This window comes from Archocentrus centrarchus, chromosome 15, assembly GCF_007364275.1.
Source record: "Archocentrus centrarchus isolate MPI-CPG fArcCen1 chromosome 15, fArcCen1, whole genome shotgun sequence".
Lineage (NCBI taxonomy): Eukaryota > Metazoa > Chordata > Actinopteri > Cichliformes > Cichlidae > Archocentrus > Archocentrus centrarchus.
Genome location: NC_044360.1, coordinates 28,711,823 through 28,734,911, shown reverse-complemented (window position 1 = coordinate 28,734,911; position 23,089 = coordinate 28,711,823). Strand labels below are relative to the sequence as shown.

General features: G+C 39.8%; 1 protein-coding gene across 1 annotated transcript in view; it reads right to left on the bottom strand.

Annotated features, from left to right (window-relative positions):
- rims1a (regulating synaptic membrane exocytosis 1a) overlaps positions 1-23,089 on the bottom strand; it is a 244,433-nt gene that overhangs the window by 7,609 nt on the left and 213,735 nt on the right. The window contains exons 16-29 of the mRNA XM_030748119.1: positions 22,774-22,936; positions 22,224-22,328; positions 21,654-21,713; positions 16,925-17,002; positions 13,136-13,225; positions 11,983-12,066; positions 10,290-10,346; positions 9,908-9,973; positions 5,764-5,873; positions 5,458-5,576; positions 4,229-4,389; positions 3,937-4,151; positions 1,727-1,759; positions 510-675 (exon numbers count right to left, since the gene is read on the bottom strand). Coding sequence (XP_030603979.1) covers positions 510-675; positions 1,727-1,759; positions 3,937-4,151; positions 4,229-4,389; positions 5,458-5,576; positions 5,764-5,873; positions 9,908-9,973; positions 10,290-10,346; positions 11,983-12,066; positions 13,136-13,225; positions 16,925-17,002; positions 21,654-21,713; positions 22,224-22,328; positions 22,774-22,936 — 1,507 coding nt within the window. The remainder of the gene's footprint in view (positions 1-509; positions 676-1,726; positions 1,760-3,936; positions 4,152-4,228; positions 4,390-5,457; positions 5,577-5,763; positions 5,874-9,907; positions 9,974-10,289; positions 10,347-11,982; positions 12,067-13,135; positions 13,226-16,924; positions 17,003-21,653; positions 21,714-22,223; positions 22,329-22,773; positions 22,937-23,089) is intronic.

Genomic DNA, 23,089 nt, shown 5'->3' with positions numbered 1-23,089 from the left:
TTTTGCCACAGTATGTACAGGAGTGTGAGTAAATGTCACCATGTCCTGTTAGCTGGATAAAACTGCCTTGTAATGATTAGGGAAACATCAGAGTAGGAAGGCATGTGCTTCTTCTACTGGGCTTTTATCGGTGATGGAAGAAATCTGAGCCATGAGAGCCAGCCACTGGACGGACCAGTGACGAAGGCCAAACCGCAGCTCACCGTATCTGTTTTGGTTATAGATAGTGGTTAAAATGTTATGGTTAGTCTAGAATCTTTGCTTTGTTGGGGAGGGGAGTCACAGCCAGCTGCTGGGATGGCCTGTGTCTTCCTGAACCAAGAGTCCACATGTACATGTGATGTCTTCTGATTCTTTAATATATTAAATGTTTAAATTTTGAACTAAAGATGTCTTCCTTCACAAATAAAACACACCTCTCAAAGTCAGAGCTAAAAAAAAAGACCCAAAAATGCAGTGCTTTCTGTGTCTTGTCCTGTGTATTGGCACTATTTTCACCGTGTACATACTTCCCCTCAGAGCTGTAGCTGTTCATGCTGCCGTCGGTCGACTCTCTGCTGGCCTGTCGGTTCATGGCTGATCCTCCTCGTGGATACTCCACTGCCATGCCCGTCTCCACACTCCTCTGGATGCTGCTGCTGCCCGCCTTACCCACCTTCTTACCTGCTGATGCTTCTGTGGCAAACGCATGAAAATGGGGTTTAGCCACTGGTCTTTGCATGTGGCCTTTAAATCTACACAATCTACACAATACTGACCCGCAATTGAACACAATGTAAATGACAATGTCAGCATTTCTGGAATGGTTTTAGATATTTTTTTCTTTGCATAAATTCAAGATAATTCTAAGAAACCTGATAACTACAGGCTAAGACTTATCTCTCTGCTGGCCTTCTCATGCAAATAACATCCAATGGTGACCTCACCAGCATTTCAAATATATACTGCTGTATAAGACAAATCTATCCAAATCCTCAGCTTTTAGAGAACACTTTTATTTAGTAATTGCAAGAAAAATTTAACAGTACTTTAGGTGATGAGGTCACTGCAGGACGATCTGCCTAAAAATAAAAAGCGGCTCAGCCAGTCGACTCATACCTTCAATGTTTAGCAGGGATGTAAAGGCAAAACTCAAAGGGTTAAGGTCGTACGTGTCGTATGAAGGAAGAGTTCAGTTATTTTCAAAAGCCTGCTGTTTTTGTCACAAACACAAAGTTCTTTCAGACTGACTTTAATTTTATACCTGAAATTAAAAGGCAAATACTGCGTGTATGACAGAACAGGCTGAACTAATGAGAATACTTTTTATTCACTCAGCCAGGCTTCTTCCACAACTGAACCTTTAAGCAGCTTTAATGATGAAACAAGAGGGTGGAGTAAGGAAGCGTGCCAGAGACAGAGTTCAGGAAGGGCTTACGGACTGCTGGGAACATTTATCTTTCCTAAATAAACTCCTCTTTAACTTTTTCTTGTGCCTGCTCTTTCAGTTCCTGACTTTGCCCTAATCTGCAGTGTGATGTGAATGTGAGATTACATCTAACTGCTGCTATACAATGTACTTAATGTTCTTTCTAGTGCACAATGTGGTGTTATGCTAAATGACGCTGTATTTAATATTCTCTGTGTGGCAATTACAAATCAGTTACTTATTATGACACACAAACTTCCTCCCTGCTGTATCCTACAGTGGTGCCTACAGTATCTGACTTCCTCCCTTTTGCTTTACCTTTCTGTCTGTCCGCCGCCTTACCCGCCGCCTCTGAAATAACACACATAACAACAACAAAACCAGTAAACAACAGCAACATCAGCACACTGGTTACACTGGTAAACTTGTACATTTTTTTTGACTTATTCTTCAGGACTTAGTGACCCCACTGTATTAATGTAAGTTCTTGTAAGTAAGTTCTTATTATGAAATCCATGATTGTGCAAATGAAGAAGCCCCACATTAAGGAATCAATGCACCTGCCAGGTGGGACTATTTTCCCAGTCCAGCTCTCACTAGAATGGTAACTGGTAAGTGGACTGGTTCTTATAGAGCACTTTTCTACTCTACTTTGAGCATTCAAAGCAAAAACTTAGGTAAAAAAAGGTACTTATTATGAATGAATGTGTGTAAAAATACTTCAAGGCCCTTCAAAATCAGCTAAAACTATCAACACGATGCAAAGGACCCAAAATATACCCAAAATGTGTACTGTGTTGAAGCAATATCAACTTAAGTAGAACTAGGGCTGGGCCATACTTTTGTGCAATACCAATGTGTACCACAAGATGGTGCAGCAAGTAAATGTAACCTTTATTTAACCAAGCAAGTCATTAAGAACACATTCTTAATGACGCCCCAGAGGACTGGGGAAAGCCAAACCCTCTGGAGGAAAACTGGGGTACGGCCAAAAGTTAAAAGAATCGCAGAACACATCCAAAAACATTAGAACACACCCACCAGTAAAATGCTGTTGTCTGTTGGTGAAATATTTAGCTAAATTCTGCAAAGGATAATAGAGAAAGTTCCCTTAAATATGTGCCAAATCCATGGGATAGAGTATGTACCGCTCCCTGTCCACCAAAAGCTCAGGCTTTAGCCTGGTAAACACTCAGTTTCCAACAGCTTTTTCAACATCACAGAGAGGTGATATCCCTAATACATTTATCTCAGGCACACAGCTCTGGGTATGAGCAAATCTTTTGTTTGTGAGGGGCAGCCAATCAGAAGAAAGTGGCTTATAGGAAGTCAGAAGCCAGATAAAACACCTTGTTTCAGAAAGTGAATAAACTACGGGGCTGCACGAAGGCCTGGTATAAAATAATTAAAACTTTCCTTTGAATTGGCGGTCAAGCAAAGTCCAAGAATAAAAATATCCCCCATACATAAAAACCATCTTTCATACAAGGACTGCCCTATCAGCTTTACTGATAAACATTTTACATTCAACTTTTTACTTTGTTCATCATCTGCCAAATGCAAATGATGACAACATAAAACACACCAGATGCCATTAGAGGCCAACAATCTTCTTGGCAGTAGAGAAAATGATACACACATGGGACGATGTTTGGAACTCCGTGAACCGTGTACGATAACTACAGCTGTTCAGGATCGTCTTTAAGATAAACTACTATTAAAGTTTTTATGACATGACATTACTGATGATTTACATCTGAGACATGCTTTGGTGATCTGTGAGAGCATATGGTGTCATGTTTAACAGGCAATTTTTTTCATAATGAAGTAGAGTGATGCAGACTGCCCTAAAAAATCTGGAGTGGAATCTGTTTTTTTTTTTGTTTGTTTTTAAAGTAATTTTGACCTTGGAAACTACAAGTTTTATTTACACAATTATAACATTTTTTTAATTTAAAAAAGTGCATTTTTGACTTCCTATTTCTTCATTAGAAAAAAAATGTACTCTTATTTCAATTTACACCTTTTTTTTTTTTGTAATAACAAAAACACTATTTTTACTTACTCTAATATTTAATCTGTCATCATTATTCTAATACGGAGTTATTGCATATTAACATGGGATTCTTCCTTTTCAATAAAATGTTTTAATCATAATTGCACTGCCACTTAGATAACGTTTTCCTATTCTCAAAGCACTTTACACTTCAAGCACTGAACTTCGTCTAAGGAAGAATCTTGCCATTGACTTGAGTATTTTTGATCAAAAAAAAGAGAAACTCTTATTAGTAATTAACTTCTCTTGATAATTAATTTCTGCATGAAAATTGTTTTCTAGCCTTTTTTCAAAGTCAGTTTTTTCAATGAGCATTTTGATCATTTTTGAAAAGTTGACAATACAGACAACACAGAAAGACAAAAAAACAACAGTCAAATGCTGTTATTCTATAAAAATGTTTCCATGTCTTTGTTCTCTTCTCTGTGAGCATGTGAGATTTCTCAGATCACTGGTCACTCTGTTCTCTGACCTGTCTGGCTGAGCTGCGAGGTACTCCGACTCCTTCTGGACGGCAGGATGGCGACAACACGTTGGCTCAGGCTCGAGCGCCGCTTCTTGATTCCACTCCCCAAACTCCCGAGCGCTGTGTCTGACTGGCTTCCGTCGGCGTGCTCCATGCCGTAGATCTCACCACTGATGCTGGTGCTCTTCATCATGTGGCGACCCGATGCGCGCATGGCTCGACTGACGATCACATTTTGTATTATTATACATGTTGTGACACCCGATTACAAAATGTTTAAATTATTGTGTGTGTGTACCTGAAGCGTCCTCGGGGTCTCTCTGACTGGATGGACATGTAGCTGGTGCTACTGATGCGAGAGGCACTGCTGGTTCGAGAGATGGCTGAGACGTCGCTGACATCACTGTCTGAGGACTTATGGGAAACATTTTCACTACTCCTCCTCTGGTCCTTATAGAGCTGCATGAACCACATATCATACAATATAAATTAAACTGCCACAAAGCTGCAGAAATACTAAAAAAAATACTTATGTATGTCTTTACATGGAAGCTTATTTTGCCCATAAAATGCCATCATTCTTTGGCGTTCGCCAAAGTATGTTAATTTAAAATATTTTTTGAAATATGACCTATACAGTCTATAATGTTTTTAAGTCCATTGAAGCCAGCGTTCAGAGGTTCCTGAAGGCAATCTAAGGACTACCAATCGGTCACAGATGATGAGTCTAAGTGAAGAATAAAGAGTGAAAGAGGAACTGACTTGCTACAGTGACATGGTTAGCTGGTTAGTTACTGCACTCATTGAGGAAGGAATCCGTTTACATCTTTACGACTGAACAGTAACTTCATTAAGTAGCCAGAGACTAATGCAGTGCCATATAGGAGGATGACAAATTGCAATCTGAGTTGTTTGGTGGGACGGAGCTACGCTATGCTGGAAACTCTGTGATGTCACACCATGAACCATAAGTCAGGGACAATGTAGATTTTGCAATAAAAGATGGAAGCTACTGTTAATATCTCAGTGTTTTTAGGTGCTGTCTATCATCCAAACCTTAATCACCTTCCACCATATAAGGGGGGGGGTGTCTGATATATCCCTAGGCTTGTTTCTTTGTCCCATTAGCCATCATTTTGGACTGTTTTATTCATGAGGAAAACTACTGGCATGCACACATTTGTGAAGGTCACAATATCTCTATCAAACTACTTTCTCTAAGTTGCAAACAGAAAAACCAGCAGGTATAGATGATACATTTCTGGGTTTGGGGAGTTATCACAGTTCTTTAGTGGTTTCCCAGTTTCAACCAATTCATTTTACAGACTGGTCTTCACCATTAACGTGTCATAATTTATTACTTTCTCAGTCAGTGCAATTCGCTGCTATGCAGTTCAGCAGTATTATGGTTGATTCTTTCTGTCTGGTTGGAACCTTTATTGTCCTCCTCCACTCTCCCGCTGAGTTTGTTTGAAAGTCAACAGGTCAGGCTAAATGCATCCAAAAAAAAAAAAAGGCGGAGCCCACCTCCCGCTTATTCTTGAGGGCCCGGTCGAGGTCCTGTTGGCTGGAGGTGACTGCAGCTGACACCCGATTGGAATGAACCCTCATCTGGAGCTGACGGACACGCTCCTCTGCTACCAGGGCTGCACAGTGAATGAAAGAAACTTGATTAACTCCTGCTTAATTGGATATTTTCCTGTTGGCTTCATGGATGCCAGATCTCATTCATGGTCTCACTCACAGGCTCATACTCATGGTGGACACATATTTGATGTATTAATATCCCTAACTAAGTTGTTCATGTTAATCAACAGCATGTTCTCGTAGTACCTTGTTCTACAGTGCTGCTCTTGGGGGGAAGCTGTGGGAGCTGCCTCACTCGTCGGGTGGATGAGGACGTCACTGAGGAGGAAAGAGACGCACCATCTTGGAGGTGGCCCCTAACACAAAATAGCATGAGCGACAGAGAAAACACAGGTGGGAGAGGGGAAGGGGAGACATAATGGAGAGAAGAAGTGTGAATAAATGGTAGGGTGAAAAAAAACTAGGATAAAAAGAAGGGAAAATTATATTAAAGTCATCATGTTTGTGGCCAAGGGTGCCATTCGCTGATCGCCTTCGACATGTCTTCGCTTCATCCTATTCACACAATATTGCTTAGACATTATGAACCTGCTGTAATTTCACATTTCATGGCTTTACTTGAGGATCACTTAAAATAAGGTTGCAAATAAAAGACATAATGATAGAATGTAGCTCTAGGAGTAGCATCGATTTTGAAAATGAGACAGCAGCAACATTTCGGTGAAACATCAGTAGCAACATCATATTCACAAAGTGAAGCAAAGTGAAGCTAGTTTGGGGTTCACAGTGAGGGATTCTGCTGCCAGTAAGAGAAGCAAATCAAGATTTAAACAGTGAAACAACACGCTGAGAAAGTGAAAGCCTTTAAGCACAAATTCCACCATGGCTGTACACATTCATTCATCCATTCATTCAAATTTTGGTCCAGTTTAGAGCAATCTAGGCTTTACACTGTGACTACCTGACAGCTGACCAGTCACTAGAATATGAATGTGCTGGGTTTCTCAGTCAGAGGCACCCTTTGCTCTTCAAATGTAGTTTAAAATAAAAAAAATCAAAACAGCAACTGTGAAAATGTTCAGCTTGAGGCTTCACAATGAAATGTCAATAGCTAAGGGGTGTCATTTTCACATGCTTCTGCATGCTGACCAGATGCAAATAAGTGCATGTTCAGCAATAAAAGAAACAATTTCTTTCTCTGTTCTTATTTAATGGGATGAAATATTTGGAAATAAGGATCTTATTGTTTCCATGAGTACATCCATTTTACACTCGTGTTTTACAAATTACTGTTAGTGTTGCTTGTTCATTGTACCAAAGTACCGAAATGTTCCAAATAAACACCGCAAACTTGCACATCCACTCAGAAATAACGCACTCCAACAACAATGACTGGAGTCCACACAACACATTTACAACAACTACACAAACAGCAGCAGCATCCAGTGAGATGTGGCAAAGACATTTCACCAAACACATACACACACACACACACACACACACACACACACACACACACACACACACACACACACACACACACACACACACACACACTGACAGAAGGATGCAGGAGCAGCCTGTCTTTTCCCTCTCCGTGAGTCTACAAGAATCTGCCTCTGGTTAAATGAGTTATAAAGGGGCTGATTTAAGGGGAATCCCCTTACCAAGGGGACGCAGTGGAGCCTTCATTCCCCTGGAGCCCTTTTAGATGGAGGTGGGCTTGATTCTCACACAAGCACACGAGTGCCATACAAACCCAGAGCCCAGCAATACAGTGTGTAAGCAGCAGCATGCAGGAACAAAAACGGGTGAAAAACATGGGGTTGAGGAGTGGAAGAAAGGAGGGAAAAGAAGAACAAATAAAAGATACAACGAATAATGTCAAATGAAGCCAAACCTAAACAGAGTAGTTTACTCATAATATTCATTTTAATTTAACATTTTAAAAAATACAAACTGCATAAATAGCATGAAAAATGTTTGCACAAAAGGCTCACTAAGCTTCTAACCATGTCCCCTTAAATTACATTTACTAAGTAAATAAATTCTGAAAGAAACACGGTGAGCGCTATTAATATTTTATGCTTATATTTAGGCAGCCTGAAGTTATTGTTTGGGTTAAAATAGCCGAATGGCTTTGATAATTGAATGTCCCTCAGATAGAGCTAACTGGCACATGCTGGCTTATGTTTATGGTAGTAGACTGCACACCAGACCAGCACAAATATAAAGATGGATCTTAGAAAGACGGCAGCAATTTCAGCACTTCACAAGAATCAGTCACAACATTAAAACCAGACAAAATGAGTCACATTGATTATGCAGATATTACTTAAGTATGTACCACCAATATAATATCACTGTAGACCCAGGTCCAATTCAGTATAACCAAATTTAACCACCCTACAATATATATATTAGAGCCCCTCCAATGACCAGACAATCCCCTATGAGCAAGCACATGGTGACTGTAGGAAGATAAAACTCCTTTTTAACAAGAAGAAACCTCTGGCAGAGCCAAACTCAGGCATAGAAAGCCATCTCCTGCATCCACCCTTCCAAACCATAAAAACTGTTCCAAAACTACTCAGGAAAAAAGAGCCCAAGGCATAGATTTGGCTCCAAAACTCCCATCCAAATCTGGCAATGCATCCACAGGATGTGTCAGAGGGGCAACCCAAAGGATCTGATTCTAACATCCCAGTGCCAAACACCACAGGACAACTCAGGAGGTCCATGCCCCTACAGATGTCTCTCATGGTGACATGAGAGATCTACTAAATATTACAGGGTGGTTTTAATGTTGTGGCTGATTGGTGTCTATATAAAAATTACAGCATAATGCAAACAATCTAGATGATGAAAACGTATAAAAGTGTTTAGATTATTTCTCAATATGTTTAGCTGGGTGTGCATTTAAAATTATTATGTTGATTGACTGCATATTTACATATGCTTAATGAAGCCCTGAGTCAAACTGGGTTAACAATTGATATTTTTACACTTTATCATGCAGTTACCTACAGCTCCAATTTTAGAGAGTATATTATGTGCAAGATTTATTTAACTTTTTTCATAAGCATGTTAGCACTGTCACTGTGAACAGGCTGATAGTAGCATTTAGCACAAGCACTGCCATTGTTGCAGACATTGCAACAGATTTGTTTTTTTAGTATATGAAAAATAGACTTTCCATACTACTAAATGTTTTAGCAGCCTGAACACAGGCGTATCCCTATGGTATGTGTGCAGTGGAAGAATCCAATACTTAGATATCATGGCCTAAAAAACATCAAGCCCTACAAAATATAACTGATAAAACCAGCAACATAAATTCCCTGGGGTGACACATAACATTTGTATTGAAGAATATCTTTCATGCTTACAAGGACCACATGGAGCCCTTGGGAAATATCTCTGATGATCTGCTACATTGTCAGTGCAGATACGTTCGTCTCCACTCAAATCAGTGCGCATTTATAGGTTTTTTTCTGACATATCATGGCAAGACAGAAATATCCAATGAAGAAATTGACCCAAACTGGTAACTTTAATTGAATTCACTTACATTAAGTATACTCAAAATCAGAAAGTGGCCACCTCTGGAACTAAAAATCAAAGCGCCAAAACTGCAGCTCCTACAATGGTCACTTGTAGTTCCTACAGTCTCCACAGACTCCCATATTAAAATACTGAACTAAACATTAACAAAAGGCATACTTATAGATCGTTTCCCCCTTTATAACAACTCTGTGGGGGGAAAAATATTTTTTTTACCTAATCCACCTGGGCATTTAATTTTAAAGTTAGCCCACTTTTATTGAGTCACTGTATTGCACTTCTTCACCCTGTTTATGCAGTTGATGTTTTTTGGAACATCTTTTATGTAATTATATGCCAAATAATATCGCCTGCTGTTTGGTACAGTCCATCACTTTGGTGAGTGAATTTCTGCTACCATTTATTAGTCTGCTAACTTAGCTCTTATTAGCAGATATACGTGTCTGTGAACAGTTTATGTATGCAGCTTGCTAACTAAGCTTGTGAGCCTTAACTGATAACTTAGCACTCCACCTTCACAGCCAAATGTGCCAGTGTCTGCTTCCAGCAGCAACACACAGTAGCAGCCAAAGTGCTAACACTGAGGTGTCAAAACGTGGAGTTCAAAAACCAATGTTAGGTGACACAGTGACTCTGTCTGACTGTGACTCAGCACTAAAGGCCTCAAAAAAAAAAAAAAAAAAGCATATGGACCTATTTAAATCTTCTTCAACTACTATCCGCCACTTAGTACTAAAAAAAACAGCTTCTTCCCAACTGGTGAATTAGAAGCTCTGCAAGTAAATAAGCCACTTGAAATATGCTGAGCGTATAGTACACGCCTTACCTGCCACTGTCAAAGAGCTTCCTGCCAAGAGTGTGACTTTCAGGTGTTTCCAGGGTCCGAGGCTTCCTGGAGAATGGTGGATGAGTAAGGAAGACAATACACAACAGAACAAAAAGGTGGATGATGGATGGGTGAATGAGAGGATGGAAGAGAGCATGATGGTGGATAAATCATTTCAATTTAGAAGGGCTTGACTCTGTCTGGAGCCATCATTGGCCTTATAAGTTTATGATCTGTAAAACCGGAAATAGGAGGCATGCTGTGATGGATGGCATGATGATGATAGGAATAAGAGGTGTTGTACAGCCATTTATCGGTAACTCTGTGTGTGTGTGTGTGTGTGTGTGTGTGTGTGTGTGTGTGTACATAAGGGTGTGTGTACCTCTTCTTTGTACTGAGGTGAATTAAACTCTCTTGAGAGGGAAGTAGCATCCATATTCTCCATTCATGGATATGAAGATGACAGGGATGATACATGCAACACACACACACACACACACACACACACACACACACACACACACACACACACACACACACAAACACACAATCACACTTATGATATGAATTGTGGATTGCATAAATTTTAAGCCACTGCTGAGCAATAAACCATGAAAAAGAGAGACTTCTCAAAGACTGAGAGGAGAAGGAAAGCACACAGAAGCTGCAGATGCAAATTCCTAAAACAAAAATGTAACTCGGAAATACTGCAGGAAGCAAATGCGACAGGGCAGGATTTCACACTAGAACCAGTACAAACTACCTTAAGTTTGAAAGAGCACAAACTTGATACTAAAAATCATGATGAACAGAAAGTCAACTGAACAAAGATACAGCAACAACAATCACGACCAAAAACTGTTGCTACCACTCTTTGCGTCAAAGGGCAAGCCAGAAAAACACAACCCACACACTACAAGGCACACAAATTACTCTTTACACAATGTGAGTGACAAAGTTAAGAAAAAAATAGAACTTGTATATGCCTAGAAGACTCATTAGGACAAGTTCTGCACTGTATTTCATATTCACTCTCACTGTGTTCAGCTCATCTATTACTGAAGTTTACAGCTGAAGGCTAAATAGCTAAAAGTGATAAAAGAATGTGATTTTATCTTGTATTTGTCCAAACAAACAAACAAACAATAGTCTTTTTCTTGTTTTGTAAATGGTGATTTCGGTAAGTTGCAAGTTGATAGCATTAATTCCATTTTTCTTACAAGTCTCCTAGATGTGCAACTATAGCTAGAAGATGTTAACATAGCCTAGCATACAGTCTCGGATTAAGAGGAAAGGCTAGCCTGGCAAAGTCCAACTAAAGTATTATTGTTTGTCTTTTAGTTTTCATACATTATGCCCATCTCTTAAAATAGTCTTTGTAATCGATTTATGATGACCCTTATGAAGGGTACAAGCCAAAACCGATTCGTCTAGCATTAAAGCTGTTCTATATGCTACAAGTGTTGTTGACGTTTTGAAGTCTTAACACGTTTTCTTCTCCTTAATGGATCTTGTAAGTAGGTAAAGTTGTGCCAAACCTCTACTAAGACACCAAAACCTGTCGACCCAAACCTCTAAAGCTCAGTAATTATCTAAGATTTTTTTATTTATAGCAAACATTTGGGCAAAGTCAGGCTAGTGGTTTCCTCCATATCAAGTCTAGGTTAGCCTAGGCTATATGTTGCACTAAAATTAGCTTAATTATACTTGCTTTACTTATTTTATGTAATACAAGATAAAGTCACTAAATTTGAACTGTGGAGAGTTAAAGAGTTGGAAAGTTGAAAAGGTTTAAATTGTAAAATCACTACTAGCCATTCAGAGAAATATAACTTGGAAGTGAGAGCTTGGCATCTGCCTGAACCCAATAGGACCCAACTAAACCAAGAAAATTTCCACTGGGTTTGAGAAAATGTGTTTACTTAAACTACTTAAAAAACAAAAAAAAAAAAAAGCGAGAAAAAGAAAGAAACTTTGCAACCTTTAGTGTTTGGGTCATAATTCCATCAGATTTTAAGGCACAAGTCAAGCTCCAACAAGAAGCAATTGGGTGAAAAGGGTCCACAAAAGGGTACCTGTCATCTTCAGGGGAAGCATGTTGAATAAGAATCCTGGGACTTGCTGGACGTCTTCGGGGCAGGGAATGGGACAAAGATTTTCTATGCGTACACATACAAAATATATCACCCATAGGACCAAATAAGCAAGTCATTAAAAAGTCAAGAGAGTCACGCTTTCCAGTGTTAGGAAAGCGCACAGTAAAAAGTTGTTTTTGCCGTGGCTGTCGGTACATTATGACCATTTGGGGCAATAGAACAAACTACTAAGATAATATTGGAATGTTAACACCTAATAAAGTGAATATGGCCAACTTGTTAGCAAATATTTCCCTATTTTCACATTCAGCAGGAGCAACAAGGGCCTACCTTGTGATTGATGCTTCACTTGAGGCTTCGCAATGGGATTTCACTAACCAACAGGTGATGTCACAGTGACTGTTTCCATAATTTTTATACAGTCTATGGGCTCAAGAGGTTTACATGTCTCTTAGTCCATACTGTCAGGACAAGAGCTAGTGAAAATGTGCCATTTACAGACAAACAGACTCAATATACCTTGCTAACTCACTGATCCTACTTCGGAGTACACCCCCCCCCAGACCTTGATGATACTGCGTATTCCTTTTTCTCAGAAGTGACAAATTATTATTTCAAAAGTCAGCTGGCCTTAATAAGTCAACTTGTTACATATTAAGTCAACTTGTTGCGTCCCTTACTTACCACCATACCTTACTTACTGAATTGTAAGTAAGGTACGCAACAGTGCACAGATTACCTTGTCAGATAGCTAGTTATGACTTGTGCATCCAAGAACTTGCACTTCATTGGCGTTATCTAGTTCCCTAGCTAATAATGGTAAAATATAAACTGTCACAATGCTTCTAAAATGTAAGAACTTGTAAACTGAAGAAAGTTTTCAGAATGCTGCTTGCCAATGATATACTCAGTGAAAATCACAACACCTTCATGCACAACTTTAAGGATGGAGGTAACATAGGGGATATGCTGGAAGAGGAGAGTGGTGTATAATAGTGGTGTAGGGGGAGTGAGGAGGAAGTTTAATATCCAGCTAGTGTAGGATCATTCAGAGGGGAAGGGACTACAAAGACCAGGGAATGCTAAAGTGCAGAGGGACTACAGGAAGACAGTTGGGTACAGAGGCTGGTACCTTTCAGTCTCTGGTGAGGGGGCATGATTGTTTGGCGCCAGACAGTTGGCACTAGCGCTCCTAACCCTGTCCAGAGAAGGCTGCAGATCACTAGAGGCACCACAGCACAACATGCCATCCAATGGAGGAAGAGGAGGAGGAGATGGAGAGGAGACAGGGTGGGAGGACAAAAACAGACATAAAGAGAAAAACAATGGACAAACAGAAAAAGTCTTTTAAAAGGTTAAATTCCCAAAATCATAATGCTGCTCTAGAAATTAAACCATGACTGACCAGCTGGTGTCAGGATGGGACTGTCTGTATGGTGTAATGGTCGACATGGAGATGAAGTATGGAGGAAAAATGTGTCTTTTAACTGTTACAGCCAAGAATGGACTGATCTCTGCACTTTTGTCTCAATGCAGGACACTTAAACATCCATGTTTAACCATTAACCATCATCATCAGTGTGTGTGTGTGTGTGTGCCTTACCTACGTGTCACCTCATCATTAGACCACATATGTGTGGTGCAGAGGCATGTCACGGTGACCATATTCAATTTCACAACAGAGCTGCATATTTGATATGCAAGCAGCATGGAGCTACTCATAAAATGGAATGTTCAAAAAATAAGCATGCATTTGTAAATGAAACTAAAGAAAGGAAAGAAAACGGGTTGGAAACTAATCTCTGAAGCCCCTGCTGCGGTGGAAAGTTTGAACCATTAACGTCTCACAGATTGTCTGAAGGCTTCGATATGCTTCAAAAGGAGTGCTAATAGAATCACCTAACAGTATCTGAAAGGACATTTCTCACACTGAAAACATTAACTGAGTACAGTGACTTCTGTTCCTTTTTTTTTTATCTTAGTCACTTTTTTCTGAAGCTCTTGGTTAGGCGTGAGCAAGATATGAGAGCAGAAAAAAGTAGGAACCATTTTTGTGTTCCCACAAGTAAAAGTACTGCAGAAACACTTTAATAACCACTGTTAATAAACTGTAAGTTGATAGAACCTAGAAATTTTATTATTTAGTCAACATTAGTAATCCTAATTTGTCAAAAGTAAAAAACTATTAACTAAAGTTTTCAATTTACCATTTATTAATGATAGTTATTAGACAATGCTAGCCCTCATACACGTGCACTTTTTTGTTTACGTTGTTAGTGACCTGGGGTAATTCTCTACCCCATGGATTTAATCAAAGAAAACATAGATATAACCATCAACCAATAAACGAACACTGCATGCATTTAACCACCAAACGAAGACTGCATGCATTTAAACAACTGTATTGGAATATTCTGCAAAACATTTATCATTAGCAACCTCATTCTGGATGAACATACCTAAAATTAAGTTACACAGTACCAGGTAGCTGATAAGACTTCGGAACAAAACTATCCAGATACATGTATAGAAAGACTAGCCAATTCCATCTAAATTTGTCTGATATGAAACCTTTTCAAAATATTTTTGATTACGACAACTTACTTTTTTCTGTGTTCACTGTACAATAACCTCCTCAAGTCCAAGGTCAATGTCCTGTATTTCTAGCCATGCCAGATATGCTGACACTTTTTGTATGTCTTACCCCTACTTATTCTCCCAGATATTTTACAGTTGCAGCTGGATGTATATAGGATTTGAATACTGTATTGGGATGTCACCCTAATGAGGTTGAATTCTGTTTGAAACAAATGACTGAAAGATGCCATGATTCAGCAGGAGAGCTTGTGGCCATATTCTTGGAAAATTATCTTTTGTCTGTGTTCTGAAGCAATGAATGCCTGTAGTGACAAGCTGGGGTAATTTTGTACCCCACTCTGTACATAGCCCTGGCTCGTACGTATCAAGACAGGAACACATGAAACTACATCCAGGTTCTCCCCAGTGTAATACTGTATGACATTATCATGTGTTTATGCCATTACGTGATTATCTATACTTTCTAACAAAGTATTTGTTTGGAAATCAAAGCGTGCAATTCCCATTTTCATGCATACTCACCTATTACAAGCAGCAGAGTGGCCATGCAAATGGCTTCCAACTGAAAATTGATCATTTAGAAGAGATACCACTAGCTAGCAGTGCTGCATCAAAAAGAGACACCTTTTGGCACTGATGGAAACCCTGGGGTACAAATTTACCCCAGGTCCATATAACGGAAAATTTCACAATTGAAATGAATAACTTAATAAGTGGCTATTAATTGATGAGGGCAATACATACAAAAAGGGCCGGTAATGACCAAGGAACAAACGCCTAAAGGATTGCTCGATAACATTTACTTCAATAACATTATTTTTAAAAATTTGGGACTTGGGGTACAGAATTACCCCAGGTACGCCTATGAGGGCTAGAAGTTCTGCTTTTTTGGATTTTAAAAGGTGGCTTATGGGAGTGAGAGCCGGAAAACTGCCATGAGTTTTATGGGAATGAAGCTCTTCTGGTTGAATAATCCAAAAGATGCATTAAAACAGTGATTCCCAAAGTGTGGGTACTGCAGTTGGGCTGTAAGAGGTCATTTAGATTGCCAAATGTTTTTTTATGACCAAATATTTCTAATCAGAAGTTCTTATAACTAATAAAAGAAGCTTTGTGATTTAAATTTGAGTGTCTCTACCAGGGACTGTAATCGACACAGTACCTGATTGTGGAGTGATGGCCAAGATACACCAAAAGAAAAGCTGCTGGTTGAAAATAAATTCAGAAAGTGAGCCACCAGAAGAGCAAAATCCATCCATAAAACCAACAAGATGGATCTTAGAAAGTACTCGAGTAATAATATATCACTGGACTTAGCAACTGTGGGACCACAAGACATCTTAAGGGGCATTCACACAGGAAGTGACAAGGAGCGACGTGGTGACCACAGAACACAAAATGTCAGAACATTCAGTAACTTAAAGTGATGACAGGCAAAATAACCGTTGGTGGCAAGAATAGGGCAGGTTGAGAATTAAACTTTTCTCAACTCTCAGAATGCATTTTCACATGAAACATCAAATCATATAACTTAAAAATGTCTTGTATGCATCACTAAGAGCAGGCAGAAGCACTTTTGAGACTGCTGGTAATACAAACTGGAACTCTAATTCATTCACCTTCATATTAAGCGCCTTGAGGTGACTGTTGTAATTTGGAGCTAGATAAATAAAACTGAATTGAACTGAATACTTTGTTTACAAAAGGCAACAGTGAAGTATTTTCAGCTCATTATATCTTTGATTCATAACTATGACTGAGCTCCTCCACATAGCAATGGGAGTCAAGGCTCCCAGGTATTGAACTTAGACCATAAGACTGTATATAAAAGAAAAGACATACAGTAGCTTTTATAAATTTAAATTCTTTTAAATGGACAGCAGGGGGAGACTCCTGATGTCCAGCTGAATAGAAGTATACAGAAAAATGGCCTGGGGCTCATTTGCTCTATGAGGAGTGAACACCCTCCTGATGACCTTATGGCCTTAAAAGTTTCAAGTATTATTTCATGTAATCAATATTTAATGCAATTTTGTAAATCATAGTCCTCATTAGAGTAAGAGCTGTTTTTATCCAAAAAAAGGAAAAAGGTGGTGATTGAAAAACAGGACTTGGGTGACAACGCTGTGACTTTTATATACAGTCTATGATTCAGGTCATTGTTTCATACCTGTAAAATGTGATTTCTTTCACAAATAAAGTTGACTAAAACCACAGGAAGAACAGGAATAAATAAGACTATGAATACAACACAGGGAAAGTCCTTTCAGATTTGGACACTTTCTCCATTTGAACCATATTGAACCCATAACTGAAGACTTACCCGTCTGCTTGTTTGTGGAAACCGCTGAACAAAAGTGGCATCTTAGGTGGCAGTGTGTTATTGTGCCTAGTAGATCTCCTGATGTTAGCATGCATGCAGCAGAAACAAGCAGGACAGGAAGCAGGAAGGGAAAGGAGGAAGAGCAGAACAAAAAGTATGTGGGAGTACGTGGACAACACAAACATCCTACAGGGTAAAAGAAGTGACATCTTATCCAGTGATTTTATTTACTAGTTACGTGCATCTGAAGCCAAGTTAAGCTTGTTCATCTGTTAGATGCTTTAATTTATTTCTTCTCAAACAAGACAGGTTTCATTTTTCTGTTAATTACCACATCAACATGTTCCTAGACATCACATTCCTCACAAAAATCACTGGCTAAGCTGGTAGGGTGTTGAAGCATAAGCAAGCAGATCAGCTCAGTGTGAAGTGTACAACCATCAGCAGCAGCTGGCTCTCTTCACTACAGACCCTCCTCCCTCAAAAACATCTATGTGCATATAAAGTATAAAAACAAAGTCTCACCAGCTTTTCATACTAACACAGAGTTGTGGTTGAATATTAGAAGTTTTATATACCTCTAATTAGACACACAGATGTAGTCTTAAGAGTGTGACTTACCTCTTTGACTGTGTGCTCAAATGGCAATCTAAGACCCACTACAGTACATGTGATTTAAAAAAGAATCAGTAAAAGTCATTCCATGAAAACCGTTTGGATTCCCAACATTTAAAGGGAAAAACAAAGCCATGAAAAACTGTCAATATTGTTTTCAGTTACCCAAACACACTAATTCCAGGTGTACCCATTAGCTTGAAGTGAAATAAAATAAAATATTTTAATTACGGATATGCACCAATCAGGTATAACATTCTGACCACCAACCTAATAGAATAGAATAGAATGCCTTTATTGTCATTATACAGGATGTACAATGAGATTGGAGGGCCACTCCTGTTCAGTGCCATACAACAGAAAATCAAACTCTCTAAAATAAAAAAAAAATATTATAAAAAATATATATTCTGTTGGTCCCCTTTTTGCTGCCAAAACAGACCTGACCCGTCGAGGCATAGACTCCACTAGACCCCTGAAGATGTGCTGTGGTATCTGCACCATGTTAGCAACAGAAGTCCCAGCAGAACATTGCCCAAAGCCTAACACTGCCTTCTTCTCATAGTGCATCCATTTGCAGGTGCTCCCCAGGTAAGCGACGCACATGCACCCGACCATTCACATGATGTAAAAGAGAATGTGATTCATCAGACCAGGCCACCTTCTTCCATTGCTCTGTGGTCCAGTTCTAATGCTGATTTGCCCATTGTTGGCGCTTTCGGCGGTGGACAAGGGTCAGCATGGACACCCTGACTGGTCTGCAGCCATGCAGCTCCATAAGCAACAAACTGCACTGCACTGTGTATTCTGACACCTTCTATCAGAACCACCAATAACTTTTTCACCAATTTGAGCTACAGTAGCTCGTTTATTGGATCAGACCACACAGGCCAGCCTTTGCTCCCCACATGCATCAGTGAGTCTTGACCGCCTGTGACCCTGTTGCTGGTTCACCACTGTTCCTTCCTTGGACTCCTTTTGATAGATAATGACCGCTGCAGACCAGGAACACCCCACAGGAGCTACAGTTTTGGAGATGCTCTGACCCAGTCATCTTCACTCAATTCCCTCAAATCCTTACACTTGTCCATTTTTCCTGCTTCTAGCACATCAACTTTCCCTAATATATCCCACCCATTAACAGGGGCCATCATGAAGAGATAATCAGTGTTATTCACTTCACCAGTCAGTGGCCATAACGTTATGCTTGATCAGTGTATACACTGCTTAAAAAATTAAAAGACTATTTTTAATCAAAGTATAGCATCAAAGAGTAAATGGACTGGTTCTTATACATATAGTCCTTTTCTACTCTACTTGTGCACCCAAAGCGCTTTATACAGCATTTCTCATTTACCCATTCACACACAAATTCATACAAGCACTTTCTACATCAGCCAGGGGTGGCTGTAACTCAGGAGGCAGAACAGGTCATCTACTAACTGGACTAATCGTTGGTTTGATCCCTGGCTGCTCCAGTCTGCATGTCAAGCTAAGATGCTGAACCCCATGTTGCTCTCCAATGCATGCATTGGAGTGTGAATGTGTGAGAATGCTAGATAGAAAGCACTTAGTCGTAGATGTGTGTGAATGGGTGAATGATGTAAATGTTGTAAAAAGCACTGTGAGTGCTCAAAGTAGAGCAGAAAAGTGCTATATAAGAACCAGTTCATTTACATCGAAGTGCTTTCTATCTAACATTCACACACAATCACACACAATGAACTTCCAATTAGTAGATGGCCTGCTCTACCTCCTGAGCAATAGCCACCCCAAATCAAGTCAGTTAAACTTGTGGGATATTGATCTGGTCAGTTAAGAAGCAGAGGGGGTTGTTCATGAGTTTCAGCTGCTTTGGTGTTCATGAAATTAACAACAGGTGCACTACAGGGGCAACAATGAGACAACCCCCAAAACAGGAATGGTTTTACAGGTGGAGGCCACTGACATTTTTCCCTCCTCGTCTTTTCTGACTGTTTTTTTTTTCACTAGTTTTGCATTTGGTCAGTGTCACTACTGGTAGTATGAGGCCATACCTGGACCCTGCAGATTTTGCACAGGTAGTCCAACTCCTCCAGGATGGCACATTAATACATGCCATTGCCAGAAGGTTTGTTGTGTCTCCCAGCATGGAGCATGGAGGAGATTCCAGGAGACAGGCAGTTACTCTAGGAGAGCTGAACAGGGCCATAGAAGGTCCTTAACCCATCAGCAGGACCAGTATCTGCGCCTATGTGCAAGGAGGAACAGGATGACTGCTTGAGTCCTACAAAGTGACCTCCTCTAGTGGGCGTTGTGCTCACTGCCTGGCACTGTGGAGCCTGACTGGGTTCAGATTTAAGGGGCACAAACTGATGACCGGACATTCTCCTTCAGTATTTCCTGGTACAGAGCAGAATTCATGGTTCCATCAATTACTGCAAGTTGTCCAGATCCTGAAGCAGCAAAACAGCCCCAGAACATCACACTACCACCACCATGTTTGACAACTGGCATGATGATCTTTCTATGAAAGGTTGTGTGAATTTTACGCCAGATGTAACGGGCCTCAACCCTTCCAAGAAGTTCCATTTTTGACTTGTGAGTCCACAGAATATTTTCCCATAAGTCTTGTGGCTCATCAAAATGTTTTTTGTTGGTCAGCAGTGGTTTTCTCCTTGGAACTCTCCCATCAATGCATTTTTTTTTGCCCAGTCTCTTTCTTATTGTTGAATCATGAACTCTGACCTTAATTGAGGCAAGTGAGGCCTGCAGTTCTTTAGATGTTGTTTTGAATTCTTTTATGGCTTCTTGGATGAGTTGTCGATTACTCTTGGAGTACTTTTGGTAGGTCGGCCACTGCTGGGAAGATCCAAGCTCTTTATCCCTTACCATATGAAATCATCATTTAAAAACTACATTTTGTATTTACTTGGTGTATCTTTGCCTAATATTAAAATTTGCAGAAACGTGTGACAAGTATGCCAAAAAAAAAACATGAAGGGGGAAAATACTTTTTCACAGTACTGTATATGTGCATACAGTATATCTGTGATGTTGACATATTATTTAAGATAATTTTTTGGCTTTTATTAGATAGTGCACAGTGAAAAGAGACAAGAAAGAGGGGAGAGAAATATAGGGGAAGACACACAGGCAAGTGCCACAGGTTGGATGCAAACCTGGGCCACAGGCATGTGGCATACATAGTTGCATGCTCATCCACTGAGCCACCCTGGTAACCTATAAATATTTAGATGTTTTTCACAGGCTTCAGTGTTACCCATTCTCCTGTGACTAGGTCGAGCAAACCAACTGATGAGTATATTAGTTAAAACAGAAATTATATAAGTTCCTGAGTTTTCAACTAAAGTACAGAATCCAGTTTTTGGCTTTGACCAGAAAGGTGTGATCTGAACAGTTTCCATGGAATGACCCAAAAGCCTTCAGACTATATAAAGATATGAGAGCATTATGCAAAAAATGCCCTAAATTGTTTTACTCAGACAGAATTGGTACATATTCATTATTCTGATTTATGAAAGAGGACAAACACTGAGCAACATCTTTGTTTTTTTCTAGCCCCAGCAAGCCATACTGCTGGACTGGTTCTTGATCAGCAGCACAGTCTGAAACCAAGCACAGTCCTATAGTGTCCTCTTGTGGATCTGAGGCAGCAGTACAGCACAACAACCACAGAATTTCAGCTCCTTGGCCTCCTTTTTCTCTCATTATTTAGAGATGACACACTGTGTGTTTTTTACTTGTATTTTCTTTTATTTCTGTTTTTTTCTTACAGTTAATAAATTCAATTTATAGACTAAAACCAATGAATGTGCTCTGTGCTGAGGTTGGGAAGTCAATGTTATCATGAGAGTCGTCAAGAACAACAAAAATATATACCTACAGCTTTATTTTTAGCCTCAAGTGTGTTTTGACATTTCTTTTCTGTTTGCATTATTTTTGCAACAGCTGCCTTACTTTTGCAGTAAACTGTAAGTACCTTCATTTCAGTGGCATGTTTTTTTACTCTTTCCAAACAGTCTTGAGTGGCGGACTGCAATTAGAGACAATCTGACAAAAACACACCTCATCCAGAACCAACATGTAAACATGTCACGATTGGCCAGTTTACCTGGTGTGCAGGCACTCGGCACTTTTGCCTCGCATTGATTGGTGAATCATGATGACCTCACTGTGGTTACCATGGGGATGGATGACACATGAGGAAATCAACAACAGTCAAAAAAAAAAAAAAAAAAAAAAAACAACCAAAAGAGCAGAGGGAGAAGAGAGTGAATAGGAAAGAGGTTTTGCTGATTTCATACACACAAGTCACGCATATTCAGAAATTCAGTTTTGCAGCTGAAGACTTTCAGGCTAAACACTGCTCTGAGGTCATACAGTATGAAAATCAACAGATAACTACTGCAGCAAACACTTTTCAAAAAACGAGGAAAACAGAGACAGAGTTTGATAAAGGGCAACAAAAACTGAAATAAAAAAAGACCAGTGAATAAAGTTAGGTGTGGGAACACTGACACAGACATTCACGCTGTGCACACACGTTTTCAGCAGATGCAGATTTGCATAAAAACCTATGGCCTCATACAACATTAAACTTTTTTTTTTTTTGGGGGGGGGGGCGGACTGATGACATTTGATCTAATTACATTACAAGTGGTGCCCAAGCACAGACACGCACCTGTCGTCCAGATACCCTTCCCCTTGATGGCGACCTCTAGCTGCATCGTAGTAGCGGGATGGAGAACGAGAACGACGAGCATGAGGAAGCTCATCGTCCAGACTCCTGAAGAAAATGTAAATAAATAAATACAGTAAGTGGATGAATGAGTAGATGGATGTATAAAAGAAAGAAAAAAAGAAAGACAGGTAGTATTGCAGCACACTCTGCTTGGCTTCATTTGGCTCAGTCACTAAAAGCAGAGCTGGCAGCACTGCATGTTCTGAGCCAGACTGACATTTCATTAGTAGATGGACTCAGTTTGCTGGCTTCCAACAAACTCTCATTTCCTCTTTCTCTCTCCTGAATGTTGGCTTTACCTCTTACAAGCATAAACTATCCTCTCACCAGGCTGATATCAGTCTTTTTTTGGTAATCATCATCCGACATGAAGCTGCAGAGCTCGTTCACAGCAGTGAACAATCAGTCCAGTGCATTAAGGAAGGTTTTTGGCTAAAATATGACCATTTGGACAAATGGAGAAAAAAATCTTGCCTTATTCAGTGCTTACCTCTGGGGGGGGACATTGGGTGGCCGCGACCGCATGCGGCCCTGCTCCTCGCGATGAGGTGAGACTGAGCGAGAACGTATGTGATGGGTGGGCGTCCTCTGCTGTTCAGGGACCTCCAGGGTCGATGCGGACTCCCGCTGCCTCTCTCTGCCACGTCCATCTGCTGCTATGGAGAAATGCGCACATAAGCACATAGATAAACAAGATCAGGGGAAAATGAGTGCAATGAAATATTCAGAGTCCATAATTTAAAACTTACAAAAATTTTATCAGGAAATTAAATTAATAAGAAAGTACATTAAAGGAACAGTTATTG